The 21,241-nt window shown below is 38.1% G+C and overlaps 2 protein-coding genes across 2 annotated transcripts in view; one reads left to right on the forward strand and one right to left on the reverse strand.

The window, feature by feature from the left end:
- The window catches only part of dctn2 (dynactin 2 (p50)), a 19,130-nt gene extending 5,795 nt beyond the window's left edge, over positions 1-13,335 (reverse strand). Inside the window, exons 1-10 of the mRNA XM_079243025.1 lie at positions 13,180-13,335; positions 12,770-12,838; positions 9,388-9,484; positions 5,964-6,025; positions 5,625-5,723; positions 4,289-4,449; positions 1,260-1,413; positions 976-1,041; positions 738-776; positions 460-537 (exon numbers count right to left, since the gene is read on the reverse strand). Of these exons, the coding sequence (XP_079099151.1) occupies positions 460-537; positions 738-776; positions 976-1,041; positions 1,260-1,413; positions 4,289-4,449; positions 5,625-5,723; positions 5,964-6,025; positions 9,388-9,484; positions 12,770-12,838; positions 13,180-13,215 (861 nt within the window). The 5' untranslated portion in view covers positions 13,216-13,335. The remainder of the gene's footprint in view (positions 1-459; positions 538-737; positions 777-975; positions 1,042-1,259; positions 1,414-4,288; positions 4,450-5,624; positions 5,724-5,963; positions 6,026-9,387; positions 9,485-12,769; positions 12,839-13,179) is intronic.
- Positions 13,336-15,131: 1,796 nt separating this feature from the next.
- kif5ab (kinesin family member 5A, b) overlaps positions 15,132-21,241 on the forward strand; it is a gene marked incomplete at its 5' end in the record, with an annotated part of 65,883 nt that continues 59,773 nt past the window's right edge. Inside the window, one exon of the mRNA XM_079241847.1 lies at positions 15,132-15,260. Coding sequence (XP_079097973.1) covers positions 15,132-15,260 — 129 coding nt within the window. The remainder of the gene's footprint in view (positions 15,261-21,241) is intronic.

The raw sequence follows: 21,241 nt of genomic DNA on the forward strand, positions 1-21,241 counted from the left end.
TTTTTAATCCCCGTAACTGATTAGTCTTCGTTTACAAATATATTTTAAAAAAAGGTAGAAAATAAGTGGCAGCAGGCAAATACAATAAATAGAGGAATGCAAGATGAAGAATATTTGATCAGTAACAGCAGAAAACAGCAATCAACATCCAGTGACTCAGACAACATGTAACCCAAAGCTACGTAAATGTGTATATTTTAAAAGTTTGAGTGTGGCTTAGAGGAAGCCAAAGCCTGAAATAAAGAGAAAATTAAGGTTCCGTTGCCAAAATGTTACAGATGTTCTGTTACTAAAAACAATATACACTATTAGATACTCACTATCTGACTAAACTCCACACTCAATGCAAAGGATGAAATGTGGAGCTTCTCAATGAATGACAGAATGATACATTACTTAAAATATTATATTAATCTTAGGCTTGAAGCCTGAGTTATGTGCTGTAAAACAAGTAATCACCTGCAGTCTTGCCTCCACTTGATCGAGAGTAGCAGAATCCAGAGCACTGACCCGTGCCTGCAGGAGCTCGATGGTGTCCTGCCCAAAAAAGCACAGAAGTCCAGTATTATAAGCCTGAACTCAGCACTTTATGTTCCTACTGACAGAAACTAATGTGATAACTGAGGTAGGAGTTCTGTGTGTAACCATTCTGTGCAGTTACACATCAGTTATCAAATAAAAAATAAAGTTCAGACAGTATTAAAAAAAAAAAAAAAAAATAGCAGCGAAGTTCTTACCATCAAACTGGCTCCTTGTACACCAGCATTCAGAGGTCCCTACGATGTAAACACAAATGAGTAGAAATATACTTCACTATGACAAAAATGCAGCATCACTCATAATTAAGAAAAAAAGGGAGAAAATTGTGTTTTTTGGACAGTTACACAACAGGGGCGCCAAATTCCTGCTATAACAATAGTAGAGAAAAGCATTTAAATGAGCATACGCGTGGAATGGCTGTGTGTGATTGTGTACCGGTTTGTCTGATCCTGAGCCAACAGCCATCTCCAACTCAGCAAGACGCTTCTCCAATTCTGCTATCTACAGAGATGGAAAAAAGCAACACATGGTTGGCAGTAGCGTAAACATCCTACAGGACATGTGCACAACACACTTTCCTATCTTTTGTCGTGTGTTTTGCCATCAAACATTCCTCTCAAGAGAATGAAAACAAAGCATGCTGGGAAGCTCACGCGACTGAAATGTTTGCTCTTTTTCTGATTGCATTCATGCTGTCTGCACCTCTCTTTCCACTTTACCTTGGCAGATTCATTGAATTTTTCTTGCTCTGGTCTGCTGTGCAACTCGTACAGTACAACTCCATCTGGGCCCTTTGTTGAAGCAGTCGGTTTGCCGTCTCCTGCTGAGGTGCTACGGCTGCCCTTAACGGCCTCCAGCTGGGTGAGCAGACGCCTGCGGGAAGAAGGTAAACGCAGACACAAAAGGGATTAAACTATACGTTCGATACAGACATCAACCTCATGCGCTGCTATCTATAGTCTAACTTTATACCAATCTCTTTAAATATCATTTTAAACTATGAATTGAAGGTGAGTTTGAAAGGAAGATCTACAACTGAGGATTTTAAAGATTAATATATCAGCAATCCAAAAAAATAAATAAATAAATAAAAAACACATGAAACACAAGTATTATTTGAAAAATCAAACAGAAAAATTTATTTAAAGAAGAACAAAAAAACACTAACCCTCACTTGGCTTAGAGAAAAAAACAGACTATATATAGATAACGTGATGGAGTCTTCTGTATTTGTTGGCAAACTGTGGAGTTTTACAGCTTACATTAAGCCCTGTAAAACACTGTCCAACAGATGTAATTTAACTCACATATACCTCCCCTACATCACAAGTTACTGGCTGCTGTCATCCCTTCAGTGAGCATGCTAAGCCTCAAGCAACACTGGATTTTAACTACATAGAAGCAGTGTAATGTCGAGAGTTTCTGGTCTCTCATTCAGCTGTAGATATCTTTGAAACTTGAGGGAATTGATTTGATACATGAAAATAAACATGTCCATATATGATGCTAGTGGAAGAAGTAACAGACACACAAACAAACAGTACTTAGACACTAGCCTGATTAGTTTTGACTGCATTGGACAGACCCTCCAGCTGACTACTCACAATGTTCTCCATCAGCATATTATCTCAGATGAAGTGGTAACAGGCAGAAAAACCGCCCGACACTTATCATGTGCCTCTCACCTATTCATGCCTGCAAACTACAAGTCAGCATGATGGGGTAATAGATTCTTTTTGTTTGAAAGCTTGTTTAAAGAAAATCACACACTTGTTGCTGCTTTTGGCCTTCATGCTATAGTTACTGCAGAGCTGTGAGGAAGCTCGGAAATCATGATCACACTTTTGCTTGCATTTCAAAAACTACAGAAGTAAATACAAACGCATTGGTCCCCTTGAAAGTCTTAAGCAGAGTATGACATACTATGAAGTAGAGCTGCAACTATTGAATACGTTTGGAAGCGGGTACTCTGTCGATTATTTCTTCGAGTAATCGAGTACTATAATGATTATTTTATTTATTTTTTATTATCATTTGTAAAAAAATAAAAAAATACTAAAAACTCTACCAAAGTAAATCTATAACTGTATATTTGTGAAGCTGTTGCATGTGTTGTTACTACCTAATGTATGAGGAAAATGTTTTAAACGTATCATATTTTGTGTCATGTTTGTGCACGCGCTCAATGTGTGGAGAAACAATTCTCAACCAATTGCAGGTTTTTAAAAAAGATTTCACATAGAAAGTCAGAGGACTGACTTGTAAACATGTCCAAAGTATCTAAGAACAAGCAGATGTTTTGGTGGACGACACGCCTGTTAAAAGTGTGTCTGTTTAATACGGAATAAAAGTTTGCTGCAGGAACAGAGGCTACGCCTGCCGCCACACGCTGCCTGAAACATGCGCTTTGACTCTGCGTGTGTGCAGGAGAGACAGATGAGGGATGGATTACAAGACTGTTCACGGGAGTGTGCAGCCGACACCTCGCCATGCCTCAACACTGCTGACTAATATCACAGGTTATAACACTGTACATTTTAACAGCCGCTGCTGTTGTTGATATAAACCGCGAAGCTGAAACTCCTGCTGGAGCAGTGAAGTGCAGGGGGGGTGGTGTTCCTTTCAGGTGCGGCAACATTGAGACTTGCTTTACAGCACACACACACTGCACTACGTTTTCTGTCCTTTGAGTGTGAAATGGTCCCACACTTGCGACTTTTTCTGTCTTTCCCTCTCCTCTTCTTCATTCTCTGCCATTAGAGACCAAAGCAACGAGAATCTTCAGACAGAAAGCAAACCGCTCGCCGCTGATGTTTGAAATGTCCGTCATCAGTCCGGGTGAAACAGTCATACTGTACAGACAGTATGGCGTAGGCGACACTGCAGATTCTGTTTTTATATATTTTATACATGTTTAAATGTTTTATATGTTTACTGAAACAGTGATGTAGTCCCTCCGAACAGCGCAGTGGTCTGAGAATGACGCGATGATGCATAAATTAAAATATATCACCACGTGATATTAATTAAACGACGCCTTGAGGCAAATAATTTGCCTCAATCAATTTTTGTACTCGAGTTACCCGAGTAATCGTTGCAGCCCTACTATGAAGTTTAAAAAAAAAGCATAAAGGCTGTAAATAAACAATGAGCTGAACCTGATTCAGTTTTCTGTATCACTGCCTTGTTGAATCACTGTAACAAGCAACTTTGTAGCAGATTTTTAAAAATGGGCATAAATAGCAGTTGATGTACACCTATGGATCAACATGCAGCAGCTCATGGTGCAGAGAGAGCTGTGCATCGGCGGTGTAGCAGTGAATAGACAGGTTGCAATAAACCGAAAGTTTGAATATACTATGGAAGAAACCAGACCAGAAAGGAGAAGGGCATTGCAGCAACTGGATTATTTAACATACCAAGAAAGTAGTTTTCCTCTTGGACATTAGAAAATTAAGCACCTTTGCTTTCCAGAACTGTCATACCCATGTGATTCATGCAACAGTTCAGAAGCTGGCTTTTCAGCTCTGTATCTTATAAACTGAATGAGAAGAAATGCCTGCCTGCCATCCATTCATCCTCAATACACGCTTAATCCAGCGTAGGGTTGCAGGGGGTTTCAGGCAATCCCAGCAGCTACCAGATAAGAGGCATTGTACACCTTGGACAGGTCACCAGTTCTTCACTGGGCCAACACATTTGAACAGATGATCTTGCCTTGTCGTCCCACCCTACCCCTACAAGTCACCTGGCAAGGGCTCCATCTGGATCTGCCAGGTTGATGTGTGCCTGTGGTCCCAGCAGTGAGTCGAGATGAGCAGACACCAGCTGCTGCTTGAGCTGTGCTGCTTGCTGAGCAAGTACCACCGGAGTCAGGCGTTCCTCTGCATTACTTTCCTTCGCTGCAGCCTAGAAACAGAGCAGAGTGACATAGACATCTTAACATAACATGAAACATACATCTAATAAAAGACAACAAACAGAACAAATCAAAGATTTTATTTTTATTGCCACATGTTAATTTTAAATCAACTATTGTGGAAAACTTCATGGGCATCTTTTTCTTGGACAATTTGCCAGTAAACCAACAAAATTTGTATCTATGAAGGATAATTTCTGTGTAAACTAATGTTTACACAGAAAGCTTTTAAGAGACAAGTCAAAAATTATTGACAGTGTTCAGCTTTCAGATGCTTTTTCCTTAATAAGTGTTCTGTTACTGGAGCAAGTCCTTTTTTTTTTTTTTTTTTTTAACTCTGTTGTCAAAATTCAAACAAAGTTTCTATTATTCATAACATACAGCTAGAATTCTAAGACCTGAATTGAAAACTACCAGTGGTGTCCTAAAACATTTATACTAGCAAACTTTATTTCATGAAACCTCCTTCTGATGTCAGATAAAATTCTGCAGTACAGCGACATTTTCAGGCACAATATAGTGATGGGAGAGAAAGTAATAATAAATTAGAGAATCTCGCTCATGCAAAACTAGATTTTTATTGGCAAGATTTGTCCTAATGAATGACTGAAGTTAAAGAATGTAATTTCCTTTAAGGATTCATTTATAACATTGAAATGACAGAAAATAGCAGCACTGTAGACCCACCAGCAGCAAGGCCCATCATTATCTTATGATCCGCATAACTTCAAATATATGGATGCTCTAACTAAAAGAATATGTTACATATATATATATATATATATATATTTAAAAAGCTAGAGAGCAGCTTGAATTGTAATTTGGTGATGAAAGCATAGAGCAGTAGACTCTACTGTATGTGCAGCTGAGTGAACAATAAGCTCACTTTAATTTATGTCATTTAATACAGTCTCATGAGAAGAGTCCAATAGGCTTAAAACTCACTTTAAGCATTAGAGCCCAGATGATACTGATCTTCAAACCAGATTTCAGGGGTTAACCAGGTGTGTGCATGAAAGTCGTGCTGAGAAAAGTCTAAACGTGAAAGGCATTTAATAGTATGCAGGCCTCATAATCGTATCAAGACTAGATTTAAGAAGATAGACATCCCCTATAGATTTCTTAGGGCAAACAGGTGTGTTTGTGTGTTCTGCTAGAAATCTACCTGGATGGCGTCCACTTCCTGAGTAAGTTCCTGGATCTCACTGACCAGACGCTGATACTTCTGCTGGGGAGTCTCCTTTACTCCACAGCCCTCTCCGAGCTACACAAAGATATTGCAAAGACAATATTACAAAATACTGACCCAGTGGGCCTGCAAAGACAGAGAAGCCCTGAGAAAAGTGATAACACAAAAAAACGTCTCTTTCCCTTTGACTTTATAGGAAAACTCATGTAGCAAATGAAATAAAAATGAAAAAGTGTTGTCAAATTCAAAAATGGATTCCCCTCAAAAAGAATAACAAGTGAAGTATTGGATTTGTGCTCAGCAGATTGTACTCACAATTTCAAACTCTCCTGACTCGTAGCCCACTCTTCTGCTTTTACTGATTCTGTCTGAAAAGTCTTTGAAAGAGGAGACAGATTAGTTAGCAATGAAGATGGGAAACATAAAAGTAAACGCCAGCTGATAATAGGATGAATACCAACATATTTTTACTGAGCACTGTGGAAAAATAGAATATCAGAGAGGAAACATAGCCGAACAGTAGATGACGGGAAAGCAACCTCAAATACCATCATTAAAGACACATTACGTAACTTTCCAACTTTAAAACTGCCTTCTAGACTTATTTGATGGCACAGTGACACATATTATGTACATTTCTCCTGCCATCATTCCCCAGCAGCATTCTTGGGCTGAAAAAACTGCATTATACTACATTTTCATTTAGGTTGGTGTGTGATGTTGCAGCAAAGTTTTGCTTTACTCACTGGGCCCCACACTAACACGTAGATATAAACACACCGGCCATTTTAAATACACACCGTGGCAGATTTAGCTGAGAAAGGCAAAGGAACAGAAGATGAGAAAGAGAGAAAACAGCACATGTTAGCAAAGATAAGATTATCTTTTACTGGCGAGAGAGAACTCACAGTACAGGTATGATGCAAAAGTGGTGCATTGATGGGGGCGCATATTTGAACTCCATGAGAAATGTTCTTTTCATCAGAATCAATTAAGTCAACCAAGCTATTGTCAACTAAAGAAACTAAAGATGAAGAGGCCAAATACTTGGATAGTATGGGAAATCATCAGAGCATATGGCATGGCGCCCTGCAATGGACTGGCAACCTGTCCAGGGTGTACCCTGCCTTTCGCCCAAAGACTGCTGGGATAGCCTCCAGCTTCCCTGCGACCCTCAACTGGACTAAGCTGGGATAATGAATGAATGAATGAATGAATGAATATGGCATGACTGGCTTGGTTGTGTGAAGGTGCTGGTAGGTGCATTCAGATAAAACACTTCTGAGGCGCTTGTCTCTGATTGCATTTACACCGTAGATAGGATGGTCTAGCAATTTAGCAGCCAATGAGGGGGGCAATAAGCAGTAAATGATGAGCATATATAGAACACTTTTCTTCTAGCGTTATTCACACACACACGTAAGCTCCTCTATCACATACACTAACTGTGGTGTGAGTGAAATCTGGGGAAATGGTTATCGACCACCAGCTTTTGACTGCTTTCTCCGGAGGTACTGCTGGCCCAAAAAGAGTGAAAAACCACATCAGCTCCCTCTTCAGATGCAGGTTCAATAAAGCCTGTGATTCATTGGAGCTCGTTTCTTCTGAGTTTTCTTCAGGTTTTTCCAGTTAACAGACCTTTAACATGTGCTTACGAGTTTATCTCCTCGAGTTCTGCTGCGATGGTTCTATATTCAGTCAATCAATTGACCCTTTCAATGTCTGGACCAGTCTTCTAAAGCTGCTCAATGAACAGCTGCCCTTACATGACAAAAACTCTGTCTACTCTGAAGTTCCAGTAACTATCATTTGTCATAGCCGAGGTGGTGTGGGGAAAAAAAAAAAGGCGAATTGTCTCCAGCAGTACTAAAAACCAATTAAAAAAAAAAAAAAAGTTCCTGCAGAAAAGCACCTATTGATGCAGAGATGCATATCGATATTTTAGGGAAAAAAAGTAAACATCATCATCAAGGCAGTATGTTTTCAGAGATCTGTGGTTATTTAACAAAACAATGTCAAATTTCTTTCTGTAGGACTCACATTAGTGTGGCTCCAAAAACACAGTTTGCTAGACTGGCCTGTTTGTACCTTAACTAAAAACATGTAACGCCAACTGAAAAGAGACTCAAAAAAATGATAATCAGCATTATTGTCAGTGCATTGGTAAACAGCTGAAGTGGTGTATTCGGCAATGGACAGCAATGCTTGGTATTAGGGCTGGGCGATTAATCGGATTTTTATCTCAATTACGATCTGAGTTTTCAATGAACATGAAAAAAAAAAGGTGCGATTATTTTTCTCTTTGCAGTTTCCTCTCCTGCTGTCTTCAGTTGCTAATCGAGCATCACTGGCATTGCAGCGCTGTGCTGTAAACTCCTCCCACAGCCCCTTTGGTTTCGTTCATTTTTTCATTCAATTTTTATATCATGTAAAGCACTTTGTGTTGCATTTTACTGTAGAAAAAGTGCTTTATAAATAAAGTTTGATTTGATTTGATTCAGACACTGTTCTCGCTAAATCTGGCGACTTCTTTTTTTTTTGTTAAAAGCGACTAGCGACAAATCTAGCAACTTTTACTGGAGTTACTAGAGACTTTTCTGGTGTTTTGGCGACAGACTTGAAGGCACAAATTGTTTTCCAGTTACTGTAACGAACGAGCAGCGGGAGTCTCACCTCGTCCTAAAGCACTCCCAGGCGGCCAGTCTCAGTCGGCTCTGGCTGCAGGTCAATGTAGAATAACTGCAGTTGGTTGTGGAAGTTCACTGCAACCTACTGCTGCTACTACTACTACTGCTACTACTACTACTACCATTCTCAGTGAGAACCGGCTGCATTATTTTCATCCTAACGCACACATAGTTCGGCGAGTTAAACACTGTAATATCCCTCCATTACGGGGCGTTACCATAGCAACGCATTAATTAGCTGGTTCAGATCAGCTGTCTTTTAACAGATGAATGAGAGAAACGGCTGTAGCCTGACAGTGGTTGTTTGGCCTAAAATGTACATTGAGGCCAAGATATCGTTCCTATAGTTCAACAAATGTTGTAGAAAAGAAACACAAACTTGTTATAAAATATATACTGTGTGGGACCACGGCATAAGCAGATTAAACAACTCGTAACTGTGTGTCAGATGGTTATAATGCCTGACGCAGAGTCGAGAACACCACAATGCGCAGCATTGTTTAATCCTTACTTATATTTATCTAGTCAGTTTACATCAGTATTTGCACTTTGTCAAGACAAAGCTTCACGTTATTTGTTTGTTTTCTAAAATATGTGGAAACCTAAAGACGTTTTTTTTAAAAGTCACGGTTTAATGTTAAAAAAAATTCATGTTGTTAAAGATAAAAGGATAATCGTGTTAAATAATCGAGATCTCAATTTCAGTCAAAATAATCGTGATTAGAATTGTTGCCATAATCGAGCAGCCCTACTTGGTATGTTTTTACTGAAGTGTGCTTTAACATTAAAAGTATAGATTCACATTTTCTACACAAAATAAAAACGAATGAATGAAGAAACTAAATAACATTTTCTTTATAATTGTGTCCCGTGAACCAAGGCACAAACAAATTTATGAACTACATATATAAGTTTGCGCTGCATTTCAGAAAACTTTTTTTTGTTAGAAACAAAGCCCGCAGTGTTTTTTAGTAAAGACAAGAACAAAAGTAGTAATCTCATATTATTATGTTTTCACAACAAAGTAAATATATCATCCAGCAGAAACTGACCGAGTCCCTTGGTGCTGACATGCTTGTCTTTAAACTTGTCATAGGCTGCATTGGGGTTGACCACAATTCTCTCCACACTGTCACTGCAAAGCTCCTCCTGTCATTGAAACACCAGGGAAAAAGAAGTTAGACTGACAAACACAATGGAAAACCTTATTGACAAAGCAGAGATGAAAAGAAAGGCTCAGCTTAGTGAACCAGTAACCCACAATCGAAAACCCAAGTTTCACTTCCAATAAGTTCATAAGACAGTAAAAACCTACGACTGATCAAAGCCCAGAAAAGGATTTTCAAAAGAATTGAGTGCATTATTAAATAGCAAAGCCAGATACCTTGAGGATTTTAAACCAATTGCCATAATGAATTATTAAAATGTACAAGAGCTTCTCATGCACCAGCTGAAGCTCTCATGAGAAGAATTGGATCATTTCAACATAATTAAAAGTAGCAGGCAGGAGCTCAGTGAAAAAACTGACACGTCGCTGCCAACGTTACACCTAGATACAGCTGTAGAATCTTACAACCAACCTGTGAAAGATTTTACTATTGTATTACTCTGTTATGGTTTAAAAAAAAAAAAGTTACATGAAGGAAAACAGGCAGAACCACATCTAGAGGTCACACACTCTTTCTAAATGACAGCTCTTTGATTAATGATAATGAAGAGCACAAAATACGACTAATAATAATAAAAAAAAGTGATCAGTCATGATAAACGACAGGGTATGAGCAGGATTAAAACACTACTGACATATAAAAATAAATGGGAAGAATAGTCACACAGATTTGGATAGGATGACACAAAAGAAAACAGAGTTCCACAGATGTCAGGAGGACGAGGAAGAGGAGGAGAGTTAGCTAGGCTCTTACCAGCTCCTTGGGTTCCCAAAGAGAGTTAAACAAAATAACGGAAGAGCAGAGGGAGAGAAAAAGTTGGGGGGGAGAGAGAGACAACACAGATTAATGTGGTTATCACATGCCATGCACACAACAGGAACACTTGGCCAGGGTGGGGGGAAGATAAGAAAGAAAGCAGTGTTTGGAGAGTTGCAGCTAAAAGCCCTGGAGATACTTTTTACAGTCAGCTTATGTCTTAAGTTATTTCCTACTCCTCTCATTCAGGGTGATAAGATGGACTATTGAAGCCAGTCTCTTTAGAAATCATCTTCTAATTTAAATGAAAGAGATTTACTTTGTCTTTAAGAAAGTTTTCATAAGGCAGAATGATGGGTAACATGTGGATTAAGAGCACCAAATAGATCTGAGTACATAAGAGGACTGAAACCCTTTAAAAAAATAAAAAGCATTTGGTAAGTTGTTATCCATCATTAAGTCATTCAGTTTGAGAAAGTTCACTCTTTATAACGTGAATATCATTAAACCTGTCTGTTAGGTTTAACCACAGCTATAGATGAGTTCAGCCCCTGTGAATTGTGATTTATAACTTTCCCAAACAAACATATTTTTAATGTTAGTCTGATGGTTGTCTCTTGCTGCACTGCCTGACATGTCATGTCAGGGGCAGGTCTGAGATTTGATGAACTAAGAAAGTCTGCATTGAAAGAACTTTAGAACTACATTCAGTGTCACTGCTCCTACATCTAACATAAAACAATCCATCAATCCATGCCATGACACTCAATGCTATACAATTTCTGTTGTAGTTAAGTTGGAAACTGGCACTTCAAATGCGTCCACAGGCCACTGTAGCTGAACAAATGTAACAATAGGGCACAAAGAACTACACTGACCTAAACTATGCATGATTTTGGCACATAGCAATCTGTGTAATGCCTAAACAATATAGAATAAACTGGCCAACAAAACGTTATGAAAGGGACATTGGAGTAAAATCTTTTCAGGCATACTCCAGAAAAATGGAGGCAGAACAAAAATAAGCTTGTGGATCTATGGCATTGTAATGAAATCTTGCTGGACTGACTGTGCCATAGTCAAAGCTTAATTTTCGTGTGCCGAAATTCACAAAACATGGACCAAAAAATAAAATAAACAAGGATGGATTACAAGAGTTGACATATTTCTGCTTAAATTTTATTGTTGAAAAAGAAAGATTTTCATGGGGATTTATGGAAAGGTTTGTTGATCTATCACCACAATGATTATACTTTATTTGACACGTAACGTCTTGCAGACAATAAACCAGCAAGAATTCATCACAAAATGCAAAGACATCTTTAGAAAGTCAAGTTAGTCTGATTATGATGGCTAGGCAGGAAGCAAATGTTAAAAGCACGTAAACAGATAACCCCTGAAATAAATGATTCTCCTCTCTTGTGTCAGAGCTTCTTACTCACACACGCACACACAGAGTAACCCTGCTGAATGCATTTCATCATTATGCCCTTGAAATGTGTAAAAGAGCAATAAAACTGAAATAATGCAATAAAATTACCTTTACTAATAATCAAAGATGGATAAATCAGAGCAAAAAAGTACATCATTGATTTAACTGCCATCCAAATTCGCAGATGTTAAAAGATTTTGAGAGAAGAAGAAAAAACATGCATTAAAGGGCATTAAGCTTTCTAAAAAAAGATTGATCCAGTCTTACTTGTACAAACTAGGGTCCCAGGAGGGGTTGGGGGGGGCAGAGTCAAAACAAGAGGAAGGAAATTAGAAATAATGGAAAATGCCTGTTAGAATTCAGTCTGCTGGTCAGTAAGCAGCCAGACCAGTCAATATGCCAGATTAACAATCTTCAACAGGGTGAGTGATAGTTGCAGTTTTAAATAATTAAGACTGGCTTCTTGCAAACTCATCCTGAACGGTAGATGACAGTGAGAACATACATTTCTGAAAGTCACAAGATCACCACCATTACATAAACACACACACACACACACACACACACACACACACACACACACTTTGTTACTGAATAAATGGAAATGATGTCTGAAAAAACATTTTAGAAGAATTTTTAAAAGGCAAAATTTTTAATTCCCCTTCTATAAATAAGCAGTGTGTAATGTATGAGAAAGATTTGGATAAAGTATTGAGGATGATACAAAATATTATGTAACTATTTATCAGATTATTTACTTGAACTTGCTATATTACTTCTCATACATCTAAAAACCTTTTTTCAAAACAGCTCAGATAAAATTAATTCAAAGCCACACATTTTGATTAACAGCACAGTGACAAGGTGAGGGGCTATTTAACGGGAAATAAGCCAAAAGTAGCAACTTAAAGGGGTAACAGTTGGTTACTTGTGTTTTTTTGTGTCAGGATATAGTGTAATAAAGTGGTTAATGCAAATGACTTATAGAGAATATGGGTTTCACTCTTTCGGAAAAATGTTAGCTCCTTAAAGAGTAGAAAGCTATACTATCAAAGTTCATACAAAACGTCCACTTACCGACTCAAACTGCGCCTGGTCGTCCTCGGGAAGGTCCCCTGTCTCGTACACGTCCGGCTCGTTAAAAGCCTAAACAAAACAGTAAATGACACGATTACGTTAAAAGCTTTAACAAAACAGTAAATGACATGATTACTTATCCCTGTATTTGTGCTAGCCTGGCCAACGCCCCGGCCCATTCAACACGAAATCTACTGACCCTTACTTTTTTCTGCGTAATGCATGACAATACACAACATTAAGTGGGAAGTTAGTTACTACTAGTCGACCACCTGCCGCTAAAAGTGCAGCGATTGGAACAAAAACAACGTAGAAATGTCCAGATCTGTGATGTCGGCTAACGTAGCTGTAACCGAGCTAGCGCTGCTAGTAGCACTTCACCGATATGTTGGCTAGCTTGTCCCACTTACAATTCCTGGTAAGTTTGCATATTTGGGATCCGCCATTGTAAACGGGGAGCAGAAACGTGAGCAGCAAAACAAAAACGAAAATAACGGCTGCCCCAAAAACTTTTATTTATAGATGCACCGTGTCCAAATGCTAACGATGGATGAGAAAGCAGTCTCTGCCGGTGGAGCTTTGCGGGCTGATGTGGTCAATCGTTTGATTTGTGCGCTGAGGGTTGTGCAGCTCACTGCCACAGGGGCGGCACTGTGGTGTCAGATCTTGTTTACGTAGTAGGACGGCCCGTCAGCGGAAATAAAACAAGCATCCACAAAGGGTCGCGTCCAAAATCTGTATGGTCGCGTCATTACTTGTCATACTGTTTATCCAATGCTATTTCACGATGACCCTCTATTTTTCATACCTTTCTTTAATCTGCTGATGCATCTGGATTATAAATTGGATCGCCGATTTAACATCAAATTAATCTACATATTCAAAAACATTATTTGGTATTTTGTTTAAAAAGTGTAATGTGAAATTGTAGCAGAGCCGACACATGGTGGCGCCAACGACATGCGCAAACACTTAAATCTGTTAGAGATTGTCAATTAGAAATACGTCTCATTTTGTGGAAAAATAAACTATCTGAATTGTTTTGCGGTTGTTGAGACTTATACAACTATAAGTTAAAATAAGATGTTTCACATTTATTGTTAATTAACACTACACTGAGAGCATAAAGGGTATTTAAAATGTTCTTAATAAGAACTTTTTGAATAGACATTCAATAACCCTGTCAATAGACAATGACAGCAAGTCTATTATATGTTGCACCAAGTACAGCTATAAGACCAACAATTGGCTTATGAAAAATAAAATCGTTGCGAATCATATAAATTTCTTGGAACAACAATGAAAACGTTTGCACATAGTGCAACTACTCTATTTACTTCTTTTTCATCAAGAAAATTTACAAAGAAAAGCTTTCGTTTGGTTATCTTTAAGCCACATGTTTCCTCCTATATTTACACAGTATTGAAAACTACGAATTGTGTGCCATAATGTAGGATATCTATTATCTGTGTCACCGTCACAATGCATTGCATTTCCGGAAAGTCCATTTGAATCTCTGGGTGGGGGGAATGGAGTAATTGATTCTCACATGACTACACAATTGTGCAGAACAGCATTGTTATGGCGACATGTCCACTGCAGACTACAGACGGCCCTCGAAAACTACCTCTGGTACGACTAGAGATACTATCAGCATTTATGCAACCTGCACCTGAAAGCGTCAGGTGGTTAAAATTGAATTTGTGAATAGAAAGGCCTTCCCAGCAGAGGCCAGCCTGCAGGTCAATAAAAGGGAGAGTTGCATCTCTTCTTACTGCTCCTCGACGGCTCTGCTCAGTGGTGCTGATGAGGGAGGATGTGAGTCGCCACTCCACCATGCCCCGCCCACACAGGGAGAGCAGGGATGACAGTGATGCAAGGCATGCCTCTGAGAAGCCTGCAACCTCTCTCTCCACACACACACACACACACACACACACACACACACACACACACACACACACACACACACACACACCACACCGGACCAGTTTGGATTACACTCCTCATTTACAAGTCTCCATATGTTACCCACCACTCAGCTGCACGGGTCTCTTTGAGAGCATTTTAAACCAAAAAGAAAAAGGAAAGGAAAGAAAAAACACTCTCAAACAGCTTCTTCATCATTTTTGTTCTTGTTTTTACATTTCTTGAATGATTTTGGACTCTAAAACTCGTTCTTGTCCATTCTTCCAAATGCTTCGCCCACCAGTCTGCATGTGGGTAAAACCGGCTGTCTAATCTGCGTCCAGGTGCTCGCAGGTCGCCGCTTGATCTCTGGGCATTATTTCTTAATTATTCTTATGAAATTAGGAAATTCATCTTTATCTCTTGGAAGCGCATCCACTATTTTTCTTCCACAATGGCTGATGCCAACGCTGAATGCAATATCAAGGTGTTGTGTCGATTTCGTCCGCTGAACCAGTCGGAAATTCTCCGTGGAGATAAGTTCATCCCAATATTTCAAGGAGAAGACACCATCATCCTGGGGGTAAGTTTTTTTTTTTTTTTTTTTTTTTTTTTTATAACGGTTCCTCTCTTTCTGGCAACATAAATGCAGTCGGTGTGCGCTGAGGGTTACACTTATCATCTCACACTCACGTCAGATACTGGTCAGACTGAGGACTGGAAGCTTAAAGGTTTCTCACAGGGATCAAACTAAGTAAAGCATCTATCAATAGTGTCGATATCACGATTAGCTTGCAGCAAGTGCAGCTGCTTTTCGGGTAGCAAGGCTTTCCAAAATGTGACGTGAAATCAAGCTTTGTTGGAAAAAAGCCGTAAAATAAATGTAATAATAATAAAAATAATAAGCAATCAATGAAAGTGTTTTTTTGTTGCAGTTGTAAGCTTCAGATTGTTCTGGTGTCCAAAGTCACTAAACTGTAAAAAAAAAAAAAAAAAAAAAAAATCTTTATCATCTCTGACAAAAATCTGGACCCCACCTTTGTGATCTCCCTCTGGTTCACTCTGTTCATTATTTCTGTTGGTTTGCTGGATTTTTAGTCTGATAAATATTCAGCAGTGATTGATCAGTTCCCTTGCATGTTTCTGTCAGCTTTGAATGTACTGGTGAAATATGTGGAAATGGAAAGCTAATGAGAGTCATAATTATGTTCTGTGGGTTGCTTCTGACCAGTGAATGGATTCATGGCTTCGTTTCAATAGAAAATGAATAAAAGCAGACAATTATTGTCAATGCTTATGAGCAGCAATGGAAACGAACCAGGCTATAAAACGTCCAGGCTGATAGATGCACACCTGAGGCTGGGGTTAAAACAGTGAGACTGCAGTTCCACACCATGTGACATTTTAGCTAAATTAATTTAATGCAGATGGAAGATTTGAGTGCTCGAAATGCTAATTTTGCACATGTGGCCCAAAGCTCACAGAATAACATACATCTATTAATGCATTTGATGTGCAGAAATGCATACCCACGTGATATATAAAATCTGTACAGCTAAATATCCATTTCACACATAACACATCTGCTTTCTATCATGAAACACACACACACACACACACACACACACACACACACACACACACACACACACACACACACACACGCATACACGCAGAAAGAGTTTTAAACCCAGACACTTTTTGCTTTAGGGTTGACTTTAAGTAATGATTGGGGCAGCAGAAAATCCCTATCATTTTGTCACACGCCGAAATACACACACACACACCCATGCACACATGCACACGCACTAAAATGTAATGCACTTCTGAGTAGACATCCCTGCATGACTGCATATTTTGGTTGCAGCAGCTGGATTTCTTCAGTAAATTGAATCATCACTGTCTTATGTGTGAATTACCGCATTATTCTGAGGATTTTTAAGGATGTCAGTTTGACGTAACATCTTGAAATCATTAATTCCCACATCAGTCTTGGTGACTGTATTCGGCTGTATTTCAGATGTGTTGTAGGAGTCCAGAAGAATAAGGGAGTGATGTTCTTCCTCAAAACAGTATGAACTGCCTCTTAAGCTTTCAGGTTTAGAAAACATGTAAATTGATTGTGATTGTTTTCATGCCCTACTGAGGGAAATGCATTTCTAATTTCTAGAAGAATAACCAGGCAATTGTTTACTTGTATGTCAATAAACTGCATGTACTAATGAGTACAGTTCCCTTTGTTCAGATGGTTGCAATCATAAAAGTGTGAATGTGATTTTCATTTTTGTGGATGTAATTTCTTCAGAAGCGTGTGCTGTGTACATTGGTTTTTATGTGCATAAAATGTTGACAGGGTTTGTATTTTCCCTCCCATACAAGGAGACTTTTTGAAAACATGTCTTCTTAGATTTGAAATGATGTCAAATTAGATCAGGGTTTAAAATAGCAGGCCAACAGGCCAACAGGCAAGCAGGCGCACTGTAAGGACTCAACGAACAAGTTAATGCTCACATTGTGACGGCAGAGAAAAAAAACAGTTCACATCTAGGCTGTGCTGATGGGCCAACATTTGTCTGCTCAAGGAAGACTTTCTCCAGAACTTGCCAACTGGCAGAGTCAGTGGGTTGAATTGCTGAGTGATGGTTTGGCTGCTCCTAAGTGGCAGGAAGGATGAGAACTGAAGACATTAAGACTGCAGAAAATTGTCCTTCGGTATGCTGTGGACTCATAAAAGAACATCTCTGTAGCTTCAACACTCAAGTGATGACACAAGTGCAAAACACTGCATGAAAACCTATACTTTGATTAAAAAAAAAAAATATCCAGGGTAAAGAGCTTGCATTATAGTTGCAACGTAACAGAAACTATAAATGATAGAACAGCAACCATTAGAAATATAATACAGCCAAAACTAGCCCTGATATGAGTCTAAACAGTTATCAGCAACAGTTGATGAAGAGGTTGTTAGCATCTGAAAGTTTATCACATTTATAAATTGATTTAATGCACTTGGAAGTTGTCCATCAGACAACTTTAGAGTCATAATCAAACCTTCTTCTCTGGACACTGTCTGAAACATGTTTCATGTTACATCCAACATGTAATATATATATATATCTATATATAGCTATAGCTATAGCTATAGCTATATATATATATATATATATATATATATATATATATATATATATATATATATATATATATATATATATATATATATATATATATATATATATATATATATATATATATATAGTATCCTTAAGTTGCTGGATGTAACATGTTTCAGACAATGTCTTGTATAATCAGCCTCACTACGTACTCCATATTGACGCGTAAAATCTCTGTTGCAAATTTAAGACCAAGGTTCATAGGTTGCTGCTAATACAGTATTTTCTATTTCTCTGATCCTGAGTCAGTTACATGCAGATGTTTCAGAACATATGTTTAAGCAGATCTTTAAGACCATGTGGAAAATTAGATAAACAAAAAATAAAAAAATGAAAGGAAAATGCTACTGAAAAGATGCAGATGAGTTTAGAAACCAAGACAGTGTACGAATTTGAATTCTACACCATGCAGTTTTTGTGATAATTGCAGCAAGATAAACATGACATGTTTACAGTCATCTTAGGGTGCCACCTAAGGGTGCAGTGCCTCGGGTTTTTGACTTGCTGAGTACTTTTTATTTTTACATTTTTCAGCTTTTTACTGCACAAACATTTGATAGAGAGAGAAACAAAGAAGAAGCAAAAGAAATGGGACTCTTTCACGCTTGCTGCTCAGACCAGAATAATGTTTATTAGTTCATATACTTTGGAACAACAGCAGTGATCATTTCAAGCAAATGACTCATTAAATCAAGTTTTTACATTTGAATATTTCCTCAATAAAGCTTAATATATTCTTGCTTATGATAAATGAGTTGTGTTGTGAGTGTTGCCTCTGTGCACCTCACAGACATGACGCATCAGCTTTCAGCCTGAGAAGTTTATTTGGCCATCTGATGAATTTTCAGTGTTTGGACCATAACCAGCTCCTTTGTTCTAATCCGTTTTCAGGATTCATTTGACAGAATCAGTATTGTAATCAATGCTATTACAACTCTATCAAATCACAAGTTTCATCAGCTTGTGATGAAGCTTGTTAAGTTGTTAAGTTTAAGTTAAAACGTAAAGAGCACTTCTTTTTAAGTTTTAAATTTTAAGTTCACTTTTTAGTTTCTTAAAGCACTTCTAGACAATATTAACATCATTATTTCCTAATTCTGATCTCAGTAGACCTTTACCTGGGTAGTGCAAAACTAAACCTGTTTATTGACCTGTTTTTTTTCTCAGATCTTTTTTCATCATCTCATGCATGACCACCTGTGGAGGCCTGCAGGGATCTCCAGTGTGTGTGACAGCCTGTACGGCTTCAAGACAGACCCTTTGTGTTGGTTCCACATTGGAGTGACACAGTTGTCTGTAGTATTTCACTGTCTGCAAAAATGCAGTGTCACATGGCCCAGATTGTCCTCCTTATTTTTTTGTCACAGAAAAAAACTCACCACTATGAATCACACTTTCAGTTCTATAAATAAATGATTGTAGCTGCTTCAGTGACAGTAAGATATGGACTTATTTGCCTTGTCTGACCTCTGCAAACGACATATAGATGTCACATGCCGGTTCCATATGAGCTGTCTTCAGGGCAAGCTTATTAAAAATGGATTGTGTTCTAAAAGCTGTCATACTGGTGGCTGTATAAGATGATAAGAAATAAGTTAGGACTCTGTGAGAAATATGGTTTATTTCATAACTCTGCTTTTCATACCATGTGTTTGTGCATGGCGCTGCACTTAAGCTGCTGGAGTTTCCAAAGCCTCACAGGTGCTCCACAGGATAAATAGCATCGCTTTAATTTTCTTCCTCAAAAATGAAATAAAACAGAGTCATTTTTTTCACTGCCAGTTAAAAACCAAACAAAAAAAGCTTGTGTTTTTCTTTCTTTGGCACTCCTGAACTGAGGTAACTCAATGTGGTGACAGTAAGAAAAAATAACAGAACTTTTTGATGCAGATTAACATATCCTTTCCTAGCACATAAATAATTTTCCAATGTGAGAGAAAAAAAATGGCCATATTCATTTAAAATATTTTTACATACAAAAATGTAATAAATTGTATAATATAAATTAACTGGGCATTAAAATGAAGTATATAAGACCTCAGATGAACAACAACACACAACACGTTATCGTTATTACTGAAGAAAATCAAAGCCAAAATGCTGAAGAAGTGTGTGGAAAATCTAAGTACACAGTGATGTAACATCTTGTAGAACCACCTTTAGCAATAATAACCTGAAGTAATCATTTTCTGTCTGACATTATCAGATGGTCTGACTTTATCAGACAGAAAATGTTGACCCTTTCCTCTTTAAAACCTTGTTTCCATTAATGAAACTCTTTTAAGGTCCCACTACAGCATTTCAGTCAAGTTAAAGTCTGGACCTTCGACTGGGTTCTTGCAACACCTCAGTTCTTTTGGTCATTATGTTGTAGATTTGTTGTTTTGTCTGGGATCTTTGTCAAGCTACATGACCAAATTTCAGCCAGCTCTATTCTGTCAGACCAGCACTGTGTTTGACACTCGCTTTGAGGTATTTTGGATGATATGCTGTGTTTGTCTTTTTTCCCACCAAGGCACCACACATTATGCCAAACAGCTACATTTTGATCATTGTACAAAAGATTTTGTCCTGGAAGTCATGTGGTTTGCACAAATGCTGTTTTATAGACATAAAGTTGCCTCCATCTTTATAGAGACATCAGAGAGAAAGACTATGCTGTCTTCAGGCAATCCTTTTTCCTCTTTTCTTAGCTGTACTGTCATGAAGTCATCATTCAAACTAGCAGAAACGACAAAGTCTGAGAGTGAGAACTTGATTTTTTTTTTTTTTTTTGGCAATTTTTCTCACATTCTGACCTGGGGGTGAACTTTATGGGACATCTACTCCTGGAAAAACAGACAGTTGTCAGGTATATTTTCCACTAGAGAATATCATTTTTATCTGTAGAATGATATTTTGGGTGTAATGGCTTTATAAACCCGTTCTAATTGATTGGCCGAAACAGCCTCTCTAAACTCATTGCTGATGTTTTTGCTCATGGTCGTAGTGTTAAAACATGCCTAAATTCACCATAACAACAAACTAAACTTCTGTTTTCATAGTGCCGCTTACACCTACTGACGATCAGTTAATCCAGTCCATTAAGTGTACTTGGCAGCTACTTATCATCTTAATTCCTGTCCAACAAGCAATAAGAGTGGACTTGATAATATACATTCTGCTTCTGCATTTTGGCTTAGTTTTATCATTGCAGAAATTAAATAGTGTAATGTATGTTGTTGTTGATGTCATATTGGGCCTACCTAAATTAGAGAAATTGAGTGCGAGGAAAAAATTCTCCACAGTGGATTTGATTTGCCTTAGAGGGAAATACAGGTCAATGAGTCTTTGGAGTTTTGCTTGCCTTTTATCTTTGGCCTTTCCTTTAAAGATTGGAGACACGTTTTAA

The sequence above is a fragment of the Telmatherina bonti genome (genome assembly GCF_933228915.1).
Source record: "Telmatherina bonti genome assembly, chromosome: 6".
Lineage (NCBI taxonomy): Eukaryota > Metazoa > Chordata > Actinopteri > Atheriniformes > Telmatherinidae > Telmatherina > Telmatherina bonti.